This window comes from Pseudorasbora parva, chromosome 13, assembly GCF_024679245.1.
Source record: "Pseudorasbora parva isolate DD20220531a chromosome 13, ASM2467924v1, whole genome shotgun sequence".
In the NCBI taxonomy this organism is placed as follows: Eukaryota; Metazoa; Chordata; class Actinopteri; order Cypriniformes; family Gobionidae; genus Pseudorasbora; species Pseudorasbora parva.
The window spans coordinates 13905558-13917712 of record NC_090184.1 but is presented as its reverse complement, the minus strand read 5'-3'; the positions used below and the strand labels follow the sequence as shown (position 1 = coordinate 13917712).

The 12155-nt window shown below is 40.0% G+C and overlaps 1 protein-coding gene across 1 annotated transcript; it reads right to left on the bottom strand.

Moving 5' to 3' along the window:
* Positions 1-231: 231 nt before the first annotated feature.
* LOC137038088 (G2/M phase-specific E3 ubiquitin-protein ligase-like) lies at positions 232-6343 on the bottom strand. Its single transcript, XM_067412532.1, has 11 exons — positions 6057-6343; positions 5476-5973; positions 5278-5385; positions 5064-5171; positions 4510-4745; positions 4227-4367; positions 3451-3665; positions 3089-3356; positions 2854-3014; positions 1520-1758; positions 232-1417 (listed from the first exon to the last, which is right to left on the bottom strand). Exons 1-11 carry the CDS (start codon positions 6058-6060, stop codon positions 1152-1154), a joined length of 2244 nt encoding a protein of 747 aa, XP_067268633.1. The 5' UTR covers positions 6061-6343; the 3' UTR covers positions 232-1151.
* Positions 6344-12155: the final 5812 nt, after the last annotated feature.

Here is a 12155-nt window from a genome sequence, read left to right as displayed (position 1 = left end):
AATCTTACCCAGACAATACATGAAACCCAGAAAATAGACAAAGACATGCAACTAAAATATCTGAGAACAATTTCTTAGCAACTAGGCATTGCACACACATACACACACACACATATATATATATATATAAATATATATATATATATATATATATATATATATATATATATATATATATATATATATATATATATATATATATATATATATATATATATATGTTTGTATATATTATATAAGGCATCCAGTGGCTACACAATATTACTGGTATTCATTTGAATCCTTAAATATAATTTGGAAACATTTCCAAATTGAAGCCTCTCCACAGGCTGACAGCTCAAAAACGACACGTGGCGCGTTTCCCGAAGTTCCGATGTTGCCAACATGCAGAACTTGTGACCAAGTTGGGTAACAATGCTTTTAGGAGAGTGTGTTATTGCATAGGTTTGGCATTTAAAACTGGTTTACAGAATAATGACTGACAGGTCCTATTCTCTTTAATCTACAAACAGAACTGGTTAGTATGCCGTGAACCCAAAGAATGTTATTGAAATTAAACTTATTAAACTTATTAAAGAAGGAAATGTTTTGATGTGTGCAGGCTTTTCTGCAGTTTGTCGGGACATTGTTTTACTCCACTTGTAAAGTGGAGTAAAACATATACTCCACTTATCGATCCTATAGTCGACATTGAACGAAATCACTGTTGATTAAAAGAAATAAACACTCGATTTGTTTATTTTCTAACAGTTTATAGCCTACAGGTATGACTGACATTTGGGCCGCATTTTATTTTACAGTACGTGTAATTACCTAAGAAAATAGCAGGTAATATAAGGTAACAGGGGTTAAGGTTTAGAGATAACCCCTTGTTATTGTAAGTTTTTGTAATTACAGTAATAAGTAACCTGCAGAGTATGTTCATGGGGCATATGACTGTAAAATAAAGTGCTACTGACATTTGTATGAAAATAAAATATAAATATAATATTAAAAAATGTATGTGGCATAGTGCGCAAAATGTGTCAAATATATACAGCATATACAAATAACTGTACATAAGTTCTTTTTTTTAAAGTAATAAAATAATAGCTTGTAAATAATAATTATATCGGCCTATTAGGGATGTTTCCATTATGAATTATATACATTTATGTTCTCCCAAATTCAGCTGAGTCTCGGATTGCTCTCAAGAGCATTCTGTAAAGTTCCACTTCATCTTTTACAACCCTGGGCAGGAACAATCCCATCATGCATGTGTTAGCATATGGTAGACGGCATCCACGCTCCTCTGGCTGGTAGAAGTGAATGCTGGGCTTCTGCGAGAACCCAAGCGGTGGGACTTCATCCGCTCCAGTTACGAAGGCCAATATCTCCTCAAAATGCAACTCATTTTGTGGAGCTTTTGGTTTTTTATCTGTTATGGGGGAAAAATTACAAGCTCAAGACTCAAATGAATTGCCAATTTACAGGCACAAAGTACATGATTACACAGTTAACAGTTAACTAGGATACTCACCCTCAATCATCTTAAGCACCAGTTCCCAGTAATGTAAAGTGTGCTCTTCAGCTGCCCTCTTCTTGGTCCCTGCTTTACTCCAGTCGATTTGGAACAGGGCTCTGAATGTGCTTCTGGAAAGGGGCTCTTGCATGTTGATAAAGATGGGCAGAAACTCAACCCAGTGAGTTTTTACCATATCCCAGAACTGTCCATAAGCATTCAACCCCTTTGTGAACTGATGAATCATATTCGATGTTCTGTGAAAATGAGGACAGAATGTTAAATGACTATTCTTATATTCAAGCAATATCACATAACATATTACTAAATAGATATTTATTCATTGTATACATATATTAAATAGTACAGAGCCCAAAGTGACATGGTGGAGGGGAAAAAAACAAGATGGGAGGAAAAATAATAAGTCAATGCTTTTGTGTTCCCTTGCAAAAAATAAAGAATTAAAATAAAATCAAAATTTGCATTCACTCAAAGAGCTCAAATGCATTTTTCCTCCCATCTCGTTTTTTTCCCCCTCCACCATGTCTCTTTCAGGGGCTCCGTAAAATAGTGCTCTTGGAACAAATAGTCAAATTGGAGGTGGTGTCATATACATAAATGAGTGTTAATTTAAAGCTACACTATGTAACTTTTCCATCCGCTAGAGGGCGCCTATTAAAAACAAAGGCGTAGTAAAATTGACGCCAGGTTTAAGCGCAGAATCTTGAGACATGTGGTCTTCACCTCACAGCCGGTGGAAAAGAATCGGGATAGGACTCGGGCAGAAATCATGTTCATGGATGTGGTTATTAATGTCTCTGTAGTATGAAGCAGAGCAGGACCGAATATTGAGGAGCTGAGCAAGGCTGCTGGAGCGATTGTTGCGCAACACACGTCTTGCGAGCAGTGGCACTTTTATTATGACGGGATACAGTCGCCAGTGCCATTTCCATTTTTCCGATCATGAGTATGAGGTAACACAGCTCTGTTTATCATATTAGATGTATTTAAGTGTGTTTAAAATGATGTTATGACGTTCCTCTGTGCGTTCGCTCGGCGGCTGCTGTGACACTTGTTGTACACTGCTAAGAGTAAAGCGTTTCTGCAAAATGAAACCGAGGGTAACGCAGATATGACGCAATTGACAGACGACTCCCTCAGATGTCCCGGGTCCCTGGTTAAAATAGCAGTTTTCTCACAATTTACAAATAGTTGGAAATATTTGGCATATTGTAAGAACTCTATTGTAAGCAAAAATACTACATAGTGCACATTTAATAAAAACAAAGGAGTTAATAAATGTTAGTACTCTTTCTAATTAAATGTGATCAAATTTGAATACAGATACATACCTAAGATATATGTAATGTCGTACTGCAAAAGAGTAAATCTTTGGTACATCTTGGATGGAAATTTCAGGTCTGTATATTCCAGGGAATCCACAGTCACAGATCCATTCACCATGCTCTGTCTGCAGCCTGTGGAGGTCTGCCGTCGTTTTACATGACAAAATCTGAACGCAAGATAAAATGATTAGCGATCTTGTAGCTAAAGAAGGAACTGATTGATGGAGAAATGGATGGAAACCTTTTTCAGTTTGTCCTGAATGTCAGCATCGGGTATTAGGTGCCAGTCAAAGTCTTCCAGTCGACATTCATTTGTGCACATCAGTTGGTAAAGGCATGGGTCAAGAGCTTTGAGTCCTGGTCCGCCATGAGCCACAGACCACGCAATCAGCTTCCCTGCCAACTCATACTTGTGTTCCTCCAAGGCCATCTGATCATAGGTGAAGAACAAGTGTCCGGACGGCCCCTCAAAGATCCCCAGCGATCTTTGCACCTCCATCATCAGGATTCTGAGGCAAGGGTAAAGATTGCATTCATGTCAAATCAAACAAAACAGTGTTCAACACTTTAATAAATACAACATTTTCATTGTAAGTGGCATACCTAAAAAACTCTCTCCGTGGACCTCCACAGTCTAGGGCTTGCTCACCATCAAATGTCACAAAAGGTATTTTGTTCCAAGGGAAATTGAGGTTGGAAAGAGCATCTTTAGCACTCTGCAGCAACTTGGTACGAGAAACCAATACTGAAACATGCTCACTGGCACTGAGATGGATGTGCTGAAACTCTCTGAGCAGAGAGCTAACGTCCATGTCCTCCTGTTGAAGAGATGTACATACTGCCTTATGCTGCCCTTCTGCAATGTCAATGTCTGAGGTGTATGCATGGGCGTCAGAACCATTGTACGTGGGTGGGACAAGACCAATGACATACGATCCACTCACTTTTACCATCTATAATTCTGTTCACCTACCCCTAACCAATAAGCACTTTATTACTAAACACACGATAGACACTTTATTTCCACTTTTCAAATGCTTTCTTAATTCTTATTGAAAATGCCTTTCCAGTCTGATATGTGATGGGAAAAGGGAGTAGAGCAAGTTTGGCTAAAGGTGGATTTGAACCTCGGGTCAATTTGCGTCAAAACTTTCTGCCATGTGTCTTACCCCTACATTATTGTCACTGTAAATTATTTGGTGACTTTTGTATTTTGTCTGGTCCAACCAGACATTAGTAAACAATGCAGACTATTTAAACTTAATGTAAATTGCATCTGTTCCAGTAAAAATGTTGGGGGGACCCACCCACATTTTTTATTGCTTCCGACGCCCATGGGTGTATGCAAGGTGTGTGTGTGTCAAAATTAAGATAATTACCATTGAAGAGTTTTGGCTTGAACTTGAATAACTGTTGGTTGAAGTCAGCCGGTGCCTCTCTTGTGCGTGAACAGGTGGAGGAGAGCGTGATGATGGGAAAGAATTCACATTCCTGACTAATGAAAGTGTGTGTGCCGTCATCTATGGAAAAAGTAATAGCCTAGTTAAGTTGTATAGTATTGTCAAGTAATTGTCAACTAGTAGGTTGAACAAAAAAGTGTCTTCAAAGAACTTTAGTGCTTAAACATTCACCTTCCACAGTATTAAGAACTTCCTACTATACCTCATTTAAAACAATGTCCGTCTCAGGAATTATATAAAGTTGGCTGTCACCCAGCTCCTTCTTCATTTTCTTCAGAGTGTCTACATGTAATCTGCAAAGTCTTCCACGTTTACCAGCCTTTGCAAAATGGAAACCAATTAAATCAAGATTGACTAAGGGATATCTGGAGCAAATGAAGCTTTTCAGCTCTCTCAAAGTCCAGTTTAGATCTACTCTTGACTCCTGAGCAGGTATGCCTAGAAAGCATCACATACAACATATGGTAAGATTCTTATAAATTCTTTCAAACTAGTGTTAATTGTAAAATGTTGTAAATGTTGATGCTGGTGATGTTTTTAAAGGGATAGTTCACCCAAAAGTACAGTTGACGGCACCTGTTGATTCCATAGTACATTTTTTTCCTACTATGGAAGTCAATGGGTGCCGTCAACTATCTGGTAACCAACATTCTTCAAAATATCTTCATTTGTCAAACTCATATAGTTTTGGAACAACTTGAGGGTGAGTAAGTAAGTTTTCAATCCTGTTAAGCTAAAAGTAGTCAGATAATGTACCTAAACCAGCTCTTGTGAGATCTGCATGTTCTTTGGAGCTTGGGAATGTCGTCTGGTTGGCATACTGTACAAGGAAGAGACTCGGCTTCCAGTGGACAGTTCTGGTGTCTAAGCATAATAAAAAGGTCAATGTAATCAGTACACTGGGCTCTAAAAAAATATTCTTGATGGATGGTTCATTATTAATGTTGGCATATTAAGAAAACCTTTTCACCTGTTTTATGGTTATAACTAGGCTCTTCCTCTGAAATTTGTCTCGTCAACCAGTTGCCACCCTCTACGGGACAAGCCGGGCATGATGTTCGACTTCCCCTCCTGGAGCCTACAGCACATTAAAATGTTTTACTAAAGATTGTCTCAATTCTGACTGAACTGAAAAACAAACTGAAATTAGGCTTTTTCTTACACTTACCCAGAAGGCGGACAGCACTTGTGCTCCCATACAAATCAATGAAAACCCACAGTGGATTATTCAGGTTCAGTCCTTTTGCTTTAAGGTAATATTTCTCTCCACCTCTCTCTTGGATAATAACCATGCCTGCATAGTTCATCCAAATCTGAAGCTGAACACCACGTCTACATAATTCCTCAGGCACTGGCACAACACAGTACCCCTGTGCGTCCCTGAGGTCTGGTATAGAAGCAGGTGGTATATTGGTTCTTTGTGGGCAGATGTTAGTGAAACCCACACGGAGAGCTCCATCCCATGATGAGTTGTGGTCCTCAATACATAAACACAGCTTTTCGTCCACCTTTACAGTGCGGCTAAGATATGCCAAACCATTCATGAAGGTCGAGGTGTCTCTAGATGCGAGTTGCCCTCCCTGGCTGAGGCTCACATATTGACCTGACAGGTCCACATTGAAAGTCATCGGACCCAGACATCGACTGCCACACATGCGATCGTGCTCTAATATAATACAAATTAATCTTACAGTCAAACTAATGAACCTATATAGAACCACTTTATATATTTTGACCAGTTATACTCACCCATTGTTGGTGTCTTTGCCTCATGAAAAGATTCTGATGTTCAAGATGGTAAACGCAAAACAAAAAACTATTTGCGACTGCTTTTAAGTCGTTCTAAGCACCACAGAACAAAAGCCTGTTTAACAAGTTCCACTGGCTGAATAAATAAAAGACGGAAGAAGAAGGGGAGGGCATATTATGCAGGTGAAAGCACAGGGAGGAAAATTGCTGACTGAAGTTTCTGGGTTTTCCACACAGCAAATTACATTACATTAAGAAGTCTGTTTCATTTCCTTAGAAATTTTAGATGATGAATTAATTGGAAACTTATTCCCAAGTCCACTTGAGTCCCATTACAAATATTTCATGATTATTTCTTTATGTTAAAGGAAGTGTATGTAAGAATGTGGCCAAAACTGGTACTGCAATCACTATTGACAAATCAGGGCCATTTTATGATTAATTGAAATACATTTCTTACATACAGTTCCTTTAATAAATCTTTAAATTGCTGTTTGATAGACACTTCCAATGATTCCAATGAACTTGACACTAACATTAGTGCAAAGACTCCTGCCAGGTTCTCTCTCACACCTGTGACCTGCCTGCTCCCGCTTCTATTTTAAGCTGTGTCCACCTGCCATCAGCCTGTAATGATCCCGCTTCCCATGGCTACATTATTCGTCTCAATGGTAAAAATGTCACAGAGAAAAACAAATCTTGTTTAATTAAATAATAAAATGAATACCGATACGATGGCAGATGACATATGTCTCAACACTGAGCATCGCCCCTCGAACATGTCTGATAGAAGGCCGCCCACCCTCTCTCCCTCATTCACATTGCTTTAAAAAGGCAGCAATTTTTCTGCAGTCACTCTGTGCATGCCCTCCGTAACTAAAAAGTTAATAAAATTAAGTTCTAATATTATTTGTGGATTTTCTCTGGTCTCGGCTCGGACTCTGCCCTCTCTGGTCTTGGTCTCGGCCTCGACTTGGACTCTGCCCTCTCTGGTATCGGTCTCGACTCGGACTCTGCCCTCTCTGGTCTCGGTCTCGACTCGGACTCTGCCCTCTCTGGTCTCGGCCTCGACTCGGCCTCTGCCCTCTCTGGTCTCGGTCTCGACTCGGACTCTGCCCTCTCTGGTCTCGGCCTCGACACGGACTCTGGCCTCTCTGGTCTCGGCCTCGACTCGAACTCTGCCCTCTCTGGTCTCCGCCTCGACTCGGACTCTGCCCTCTCTGGTCTCCGCCTTGACTCGGACTCTGCCATCTCTGGTCTCCGCCTCGACTCAGACTCTGCCCTCTCTGGTCTCGGCCTCGACTCGGACTCTACCCTCTCTGGTCTCGGCCTCGACTCGGACTCTGCCCTCTCTGGTCTTGGTCTCGACTCAGACTCAGCCCTCTCTGGTCTCGACTTGGACTCTGCCCTCTCTGGTCTCCGCCTTGACTCGGACTCTGCCCTCTCTGGTCTCGGTCTTGACTTGGACTCTGCTCTCTCTGAACTCGGCCTCGACTCTGCCCTCTCTTGTCTCGGTCTCGGACTCACCCCTCTCTCGTCTCGACTGAGACTCAGCCCTCTTTGAACTCGGTATTGACAGTCTTGACTCGGACTCTGTCCTCTCTGGTTTCAGTCTCGACTCAGACTCAGCCCTCTCTGAACTCGGAGTTGACAGTCTTGACTTGGACTCAGCCCTGTCTGGTCTCAGTCTTGACTTGGACTCCGCCCTCTCTGAACTCGACTCTGACTCTGCCCTCTCTGGGCTCGGTCTCGACTCAGACTCTGCCCTCTCTGGTCTCGGTCTCGACTCAGACTCAGACTCAGACTCAGCCCTCTTTGAACTCGGTATTGACAGTCTTGACTCTGACTCTCAAGTCACTTGACTTGACTCTTGACTGACTCAGTTAACTCAAAGGAAGGAGAGTCTGCTTTTAGCTATTATGCCAGCCGTAGTTGGAACCAGCTTCCTGAACAGATCAGATGTGCTCCAACAGTAGCTACATTCAAATCCAGACTGAAAACACATCTGTTTAGCTGTGAATTTACTGAATGAGCACTGTGCCACTGTACGTCCAACTGATTGCACCTTATCTATGCATCTTTTTTTTTAAATTATTTTTATAATTGTTTTAGTTTACCTTTGTTCTTTTCTTTGGTTATCATCATTTTATTATTTTTAATTCTCTTTACATTGTATTCTTTTTCTTATGCATTTTTTATCCCTATTTTATTTCCTTTCTATGTAAAGCACTTTGAATTGCCATTGTGTATGAAATGTGCTATATAAATAAACTTCCCTTGCCTTTCCTTGACTCTGCCCTTTCTGGTTTCAGTCTTGACTCAGACTCAGCCCTCTCTGAACTCGGTACTGACAGTCTTGACTCGGACTCAGCCCTCTCTGGTCTCGGTCTCGACTTGGACTCTGCCCTCTCTGAACTCGGTCTTGACTCGGACTCAAGCCTCAACCCTCTCTAAACTCGGTCTTGACTCAGACTCGGCCCTCTCTAAACTCAGTCTCGACTCTGACTCAGCCCTTTCTGGTCTTAAGTCTCGACTCAGACTCTGCCCTCGGTTTTGACACGGACTCTGCCCACTCTGAACTTGGTCTCAACTCCGACTCTGCCCTCTCTGAACTCAGTCTTGTTTTGGACTCAGCCCTCTTTGAACTTGGTCTTGACTCGGATTTAGCCCTCTCTGAACTCGGTCTCGACTCGGACTTAGCCCTCTCTGGTCTTGGTCTCGACATAGACTCTGCCCTCTCTGAACTTGGTCTTAACTCAGACACAACCATCTCTGAACTCAGTCTTGACTTAGACTAAACCTAGCCTGGATGCCAGCCGAACTCAGCCCCACCCACAACATTTGAGCTCGGGCAGTTCGGTCTGGACTTGATCCATAGAGGAGTAATTATGCCTGAATAATTTATACTTATACCAGCGTGCATGTAGACAGGGTTGTCAAGTTTTTACAACAAAACCTGCCAACTACTAGCCCAAAACAAGCCCATAAGCCTTTTGATTTGGCAACACAGTGCAGTTGAGTTCTGTTGACATTTGACAACTAATGTTGCTCTACTTGATTGTAGGTCTATCCATTTGAGGTCTTTCCTGGTTCGGTTGAAACATTCCCCAAAATTACAGCCCAATGGAGCAGTATCAGACTCATATTCTGACTAGAATTGAGTATGACGACTTCAGGCTAGACTAAACCCTTTCTGAACTCGTTCTTGACTCAGACTAAACCCTCCCTGAACTTGGTCTTGACTCAGACTCGAATTAACTGGTCTTGACTACAACAATGGGCAGAACCATGATGAGTAAAGGAACCACCAGAACAGAGAGGTTGGATGGGACCAGGAAGTCAGGAAGGGATATAAGAAGAAGAAGATCCCTTCTGGACGGGAGCGCCAAGGGAGATGAAGACTCAAGGGTTGGGACTTGGGTGGAACCCTATTGTAAAGTGCTACAGTTTAAACTTAGTTGGTAAATAAGCCATGTGCTTTTGAACAACAATGTTTATCATAAGCTTGTGATTAACAAGTGAGATATTTTTTGTTTTGTTTTGAAGTCTTTCCTGGTTCAAAATCCAATAAAGCTACCACAGAAATCTTACAGAAGGATAAACTTTGGTTCATTGAAATACTACTAAACCAAGGCATGGGGCAAATAGTTATGTGAATGGTTTTTAAGAAAATAAACAGCTTACACACTGTATTATCTTTAATGAAGTTTAATGGTTTAAAGCAAGAAATATGGATCTGATGCTGAGATAAATGCAGGAATCTCCCATCAGTTGAAATCTCTAAAGTGAGATGGGGCCTCCAGATCATTTTAATGTAGAATACTGTATGACTTACCAAATTATATTCATGTGTCATATAAGTGGGTTTAAAACTTTTAATACTCATGTTATATCAATTATTGATATGAGTCATTACCAAAATGCCATGCTGAGTTTCCATTTTACTGCAGTACATTTCTTAGAAATCATAACACACCTGGTAAATCCAGGGGCCGGGATCATCTGAGATCCAGGGCCCATCCCACTTTCCTTTTCTTAACAAACAGGTATGTGGCAAGAATACTGTCATAACGAAAGCAAAAGTATGAATCCACTTGACCACACATGACTCTCTAAAGAATAAGTCTTTTGTTATTTTGTTATCTGTTTGGTGGTTAACCTTTAGACATTAACATTCATAAATCAAGCACTTAAATAGATAGTTCGGCCAAAAAAGTTATCAAAAAGTTCATAAAGAGATCGTAAAACTAACCCATATGTGAATGGAAGCTTGTTTATCATATAAAGTGATTGTGTCACTTCAGAAAGTATTAAATGACAGAATTTTCATTTATGGTTGAACCCTTTAACACAATAATAAAATGTCCAGAAACAACAACAACAACAACAACAACAACAACAACAACAACAATAATAATAATAATAATAATAATAATAATAATAATAATAATAATAATAATAATAATAAAAAACTTCAAAAACTTAAAATTATTATGGGGGAAAAAACTAAAATAAGAAGCTAAATAATTTAGATTCTGTAGCATAAGTTATGTATAGAATGTGTTGATTTGAATCACCAATTTTTTTATCTTTCATCATTCTGTGAAATGAAAGGCAGTGCATCCAAGGCCTGATAAAACATGCGGAACCTGAACAAGTAAATAATGATGAAACATGCCTGACATGAGGGTTGCTGATCTACCTGCTGTAAACACAGCAAAATGAGGTTGGGTATCTATATTTATGATAAATTAATAATTGCTGTGGACTTTTTGTATTTGACCCTTCAATATAAATTAGCTAAAATGTGTAGCATACATGTGCAGTGAGCTTCTGACCTTCCATGGCTTGACGAATGAACCAGATGTCGCATTATCAGTGACAATCTTTACTTTTTTTTCTGATATTGTGCAGTATGCAGTATTAATCTGTGGAAGTGATTGGCTGCAGCAAACAGAACTCCATATTTACAGAAACTGTATAATTATCAGCTCCATTTCACATGTTTATTTTAATCCATTCTGCAGAATAATGGAAAATTTCACAATGTGCAATTCCAGATTATACAGGCATGTCATTTCCAAGATTCTGATAAATTCTGAAGAACTTGCAACAGCTTTCCACAAACATTTGGCAGTGTGTGGAAGCAAAAAAAAAAAAAAAACCTTTTGAAAACTTTAAATAGAGCGCTTTAGAAAGCCTAGATGACCAGATCAAGAGGCACTGCAGAGATTAAATAAGATACGGTCTCACGTGTAAACACAAATTCCATGTAGTTGTTTGTAACAACACACCCCTTTTCTCTTAAAGCTGCAGTCCCTAAGTTTTGCCTCTTTCTTTGTCGCCATCGCTGTTTGAGACCTGCAATTGCAGACCAACTCAGAAAAAAAGCATTACAATTAATTGCTATAGCTTAGCTTATATCAAATCAAGCCGTGCATATTAGTCAAGTCAAGTCAGGTCAACTTTATTTATATAGCGCTTTTTACAATGCTGATTTTTTCAAAGCAGCTTCACAGTGTTAACAGGAAAATAATGCAGCAGAATTTGATTTGTCTGTACAGCCGCTCTGAAGAAAACGGTGATATCATCCAGCTCATTTCAGTTATCATTTAGCAACAATTTGGGCAGATCAGTAATATTGTCAGACACAGACGAGGACACAGATGGATTAGTGTAAGTGCAAAGTTTATTATCAGAGGTAACGGACACAGGTGATACTTAGATGGGTGGTGACACTCAGACGAAGGAAAATGAAGGTGAAGACGATCATGATGGTGAAGACAAAGACGATGATGATGAAGACGAAGAGGGGTACAGATGAGGTCTTCGATGACGGACAGGTAGTCGAGGTTGGATCAGACCAGACAGTGACTACGTTTACATGGTAAGCAATACTCCGATATTAATCTGATTAAGACAATACTCTAATTAAGAGGCTACCATGTAGACAGTGATCTCTAATTACCTTAATCTGATTAATCATAATCTAACTAAACATAAATCGGATTAAGACATGTGGAATATGCCTATTTTAGTCGCATTATTGGAGACATGTACACACCTTAATCTAACTATTAATGTCGTGTCGGAGATTTC

What these genes read in the sequence shown, in the direction of transcription:
- LOC137038088 (XM_067412532.1), bottom strand. An exon ending in AAGTGCTGTCCGCCTTCTGG is followed by an intron (nt 5,386 to 5,475) that starts GTAAGTGTAAGA and finishes AATGTGCTGTAG; the next exon opens with GCTCCAGGAGGGGAAGTCGA. An exon ending in TTCAGGACAAACTGAAAAAG is followed by an intron (nt 3,015 to 3,088) that starts GTTTCCATCCAT and finishes TCTTGCGTTCAG; the next exon opens with ATTTTGTCATGTAAAACGAC.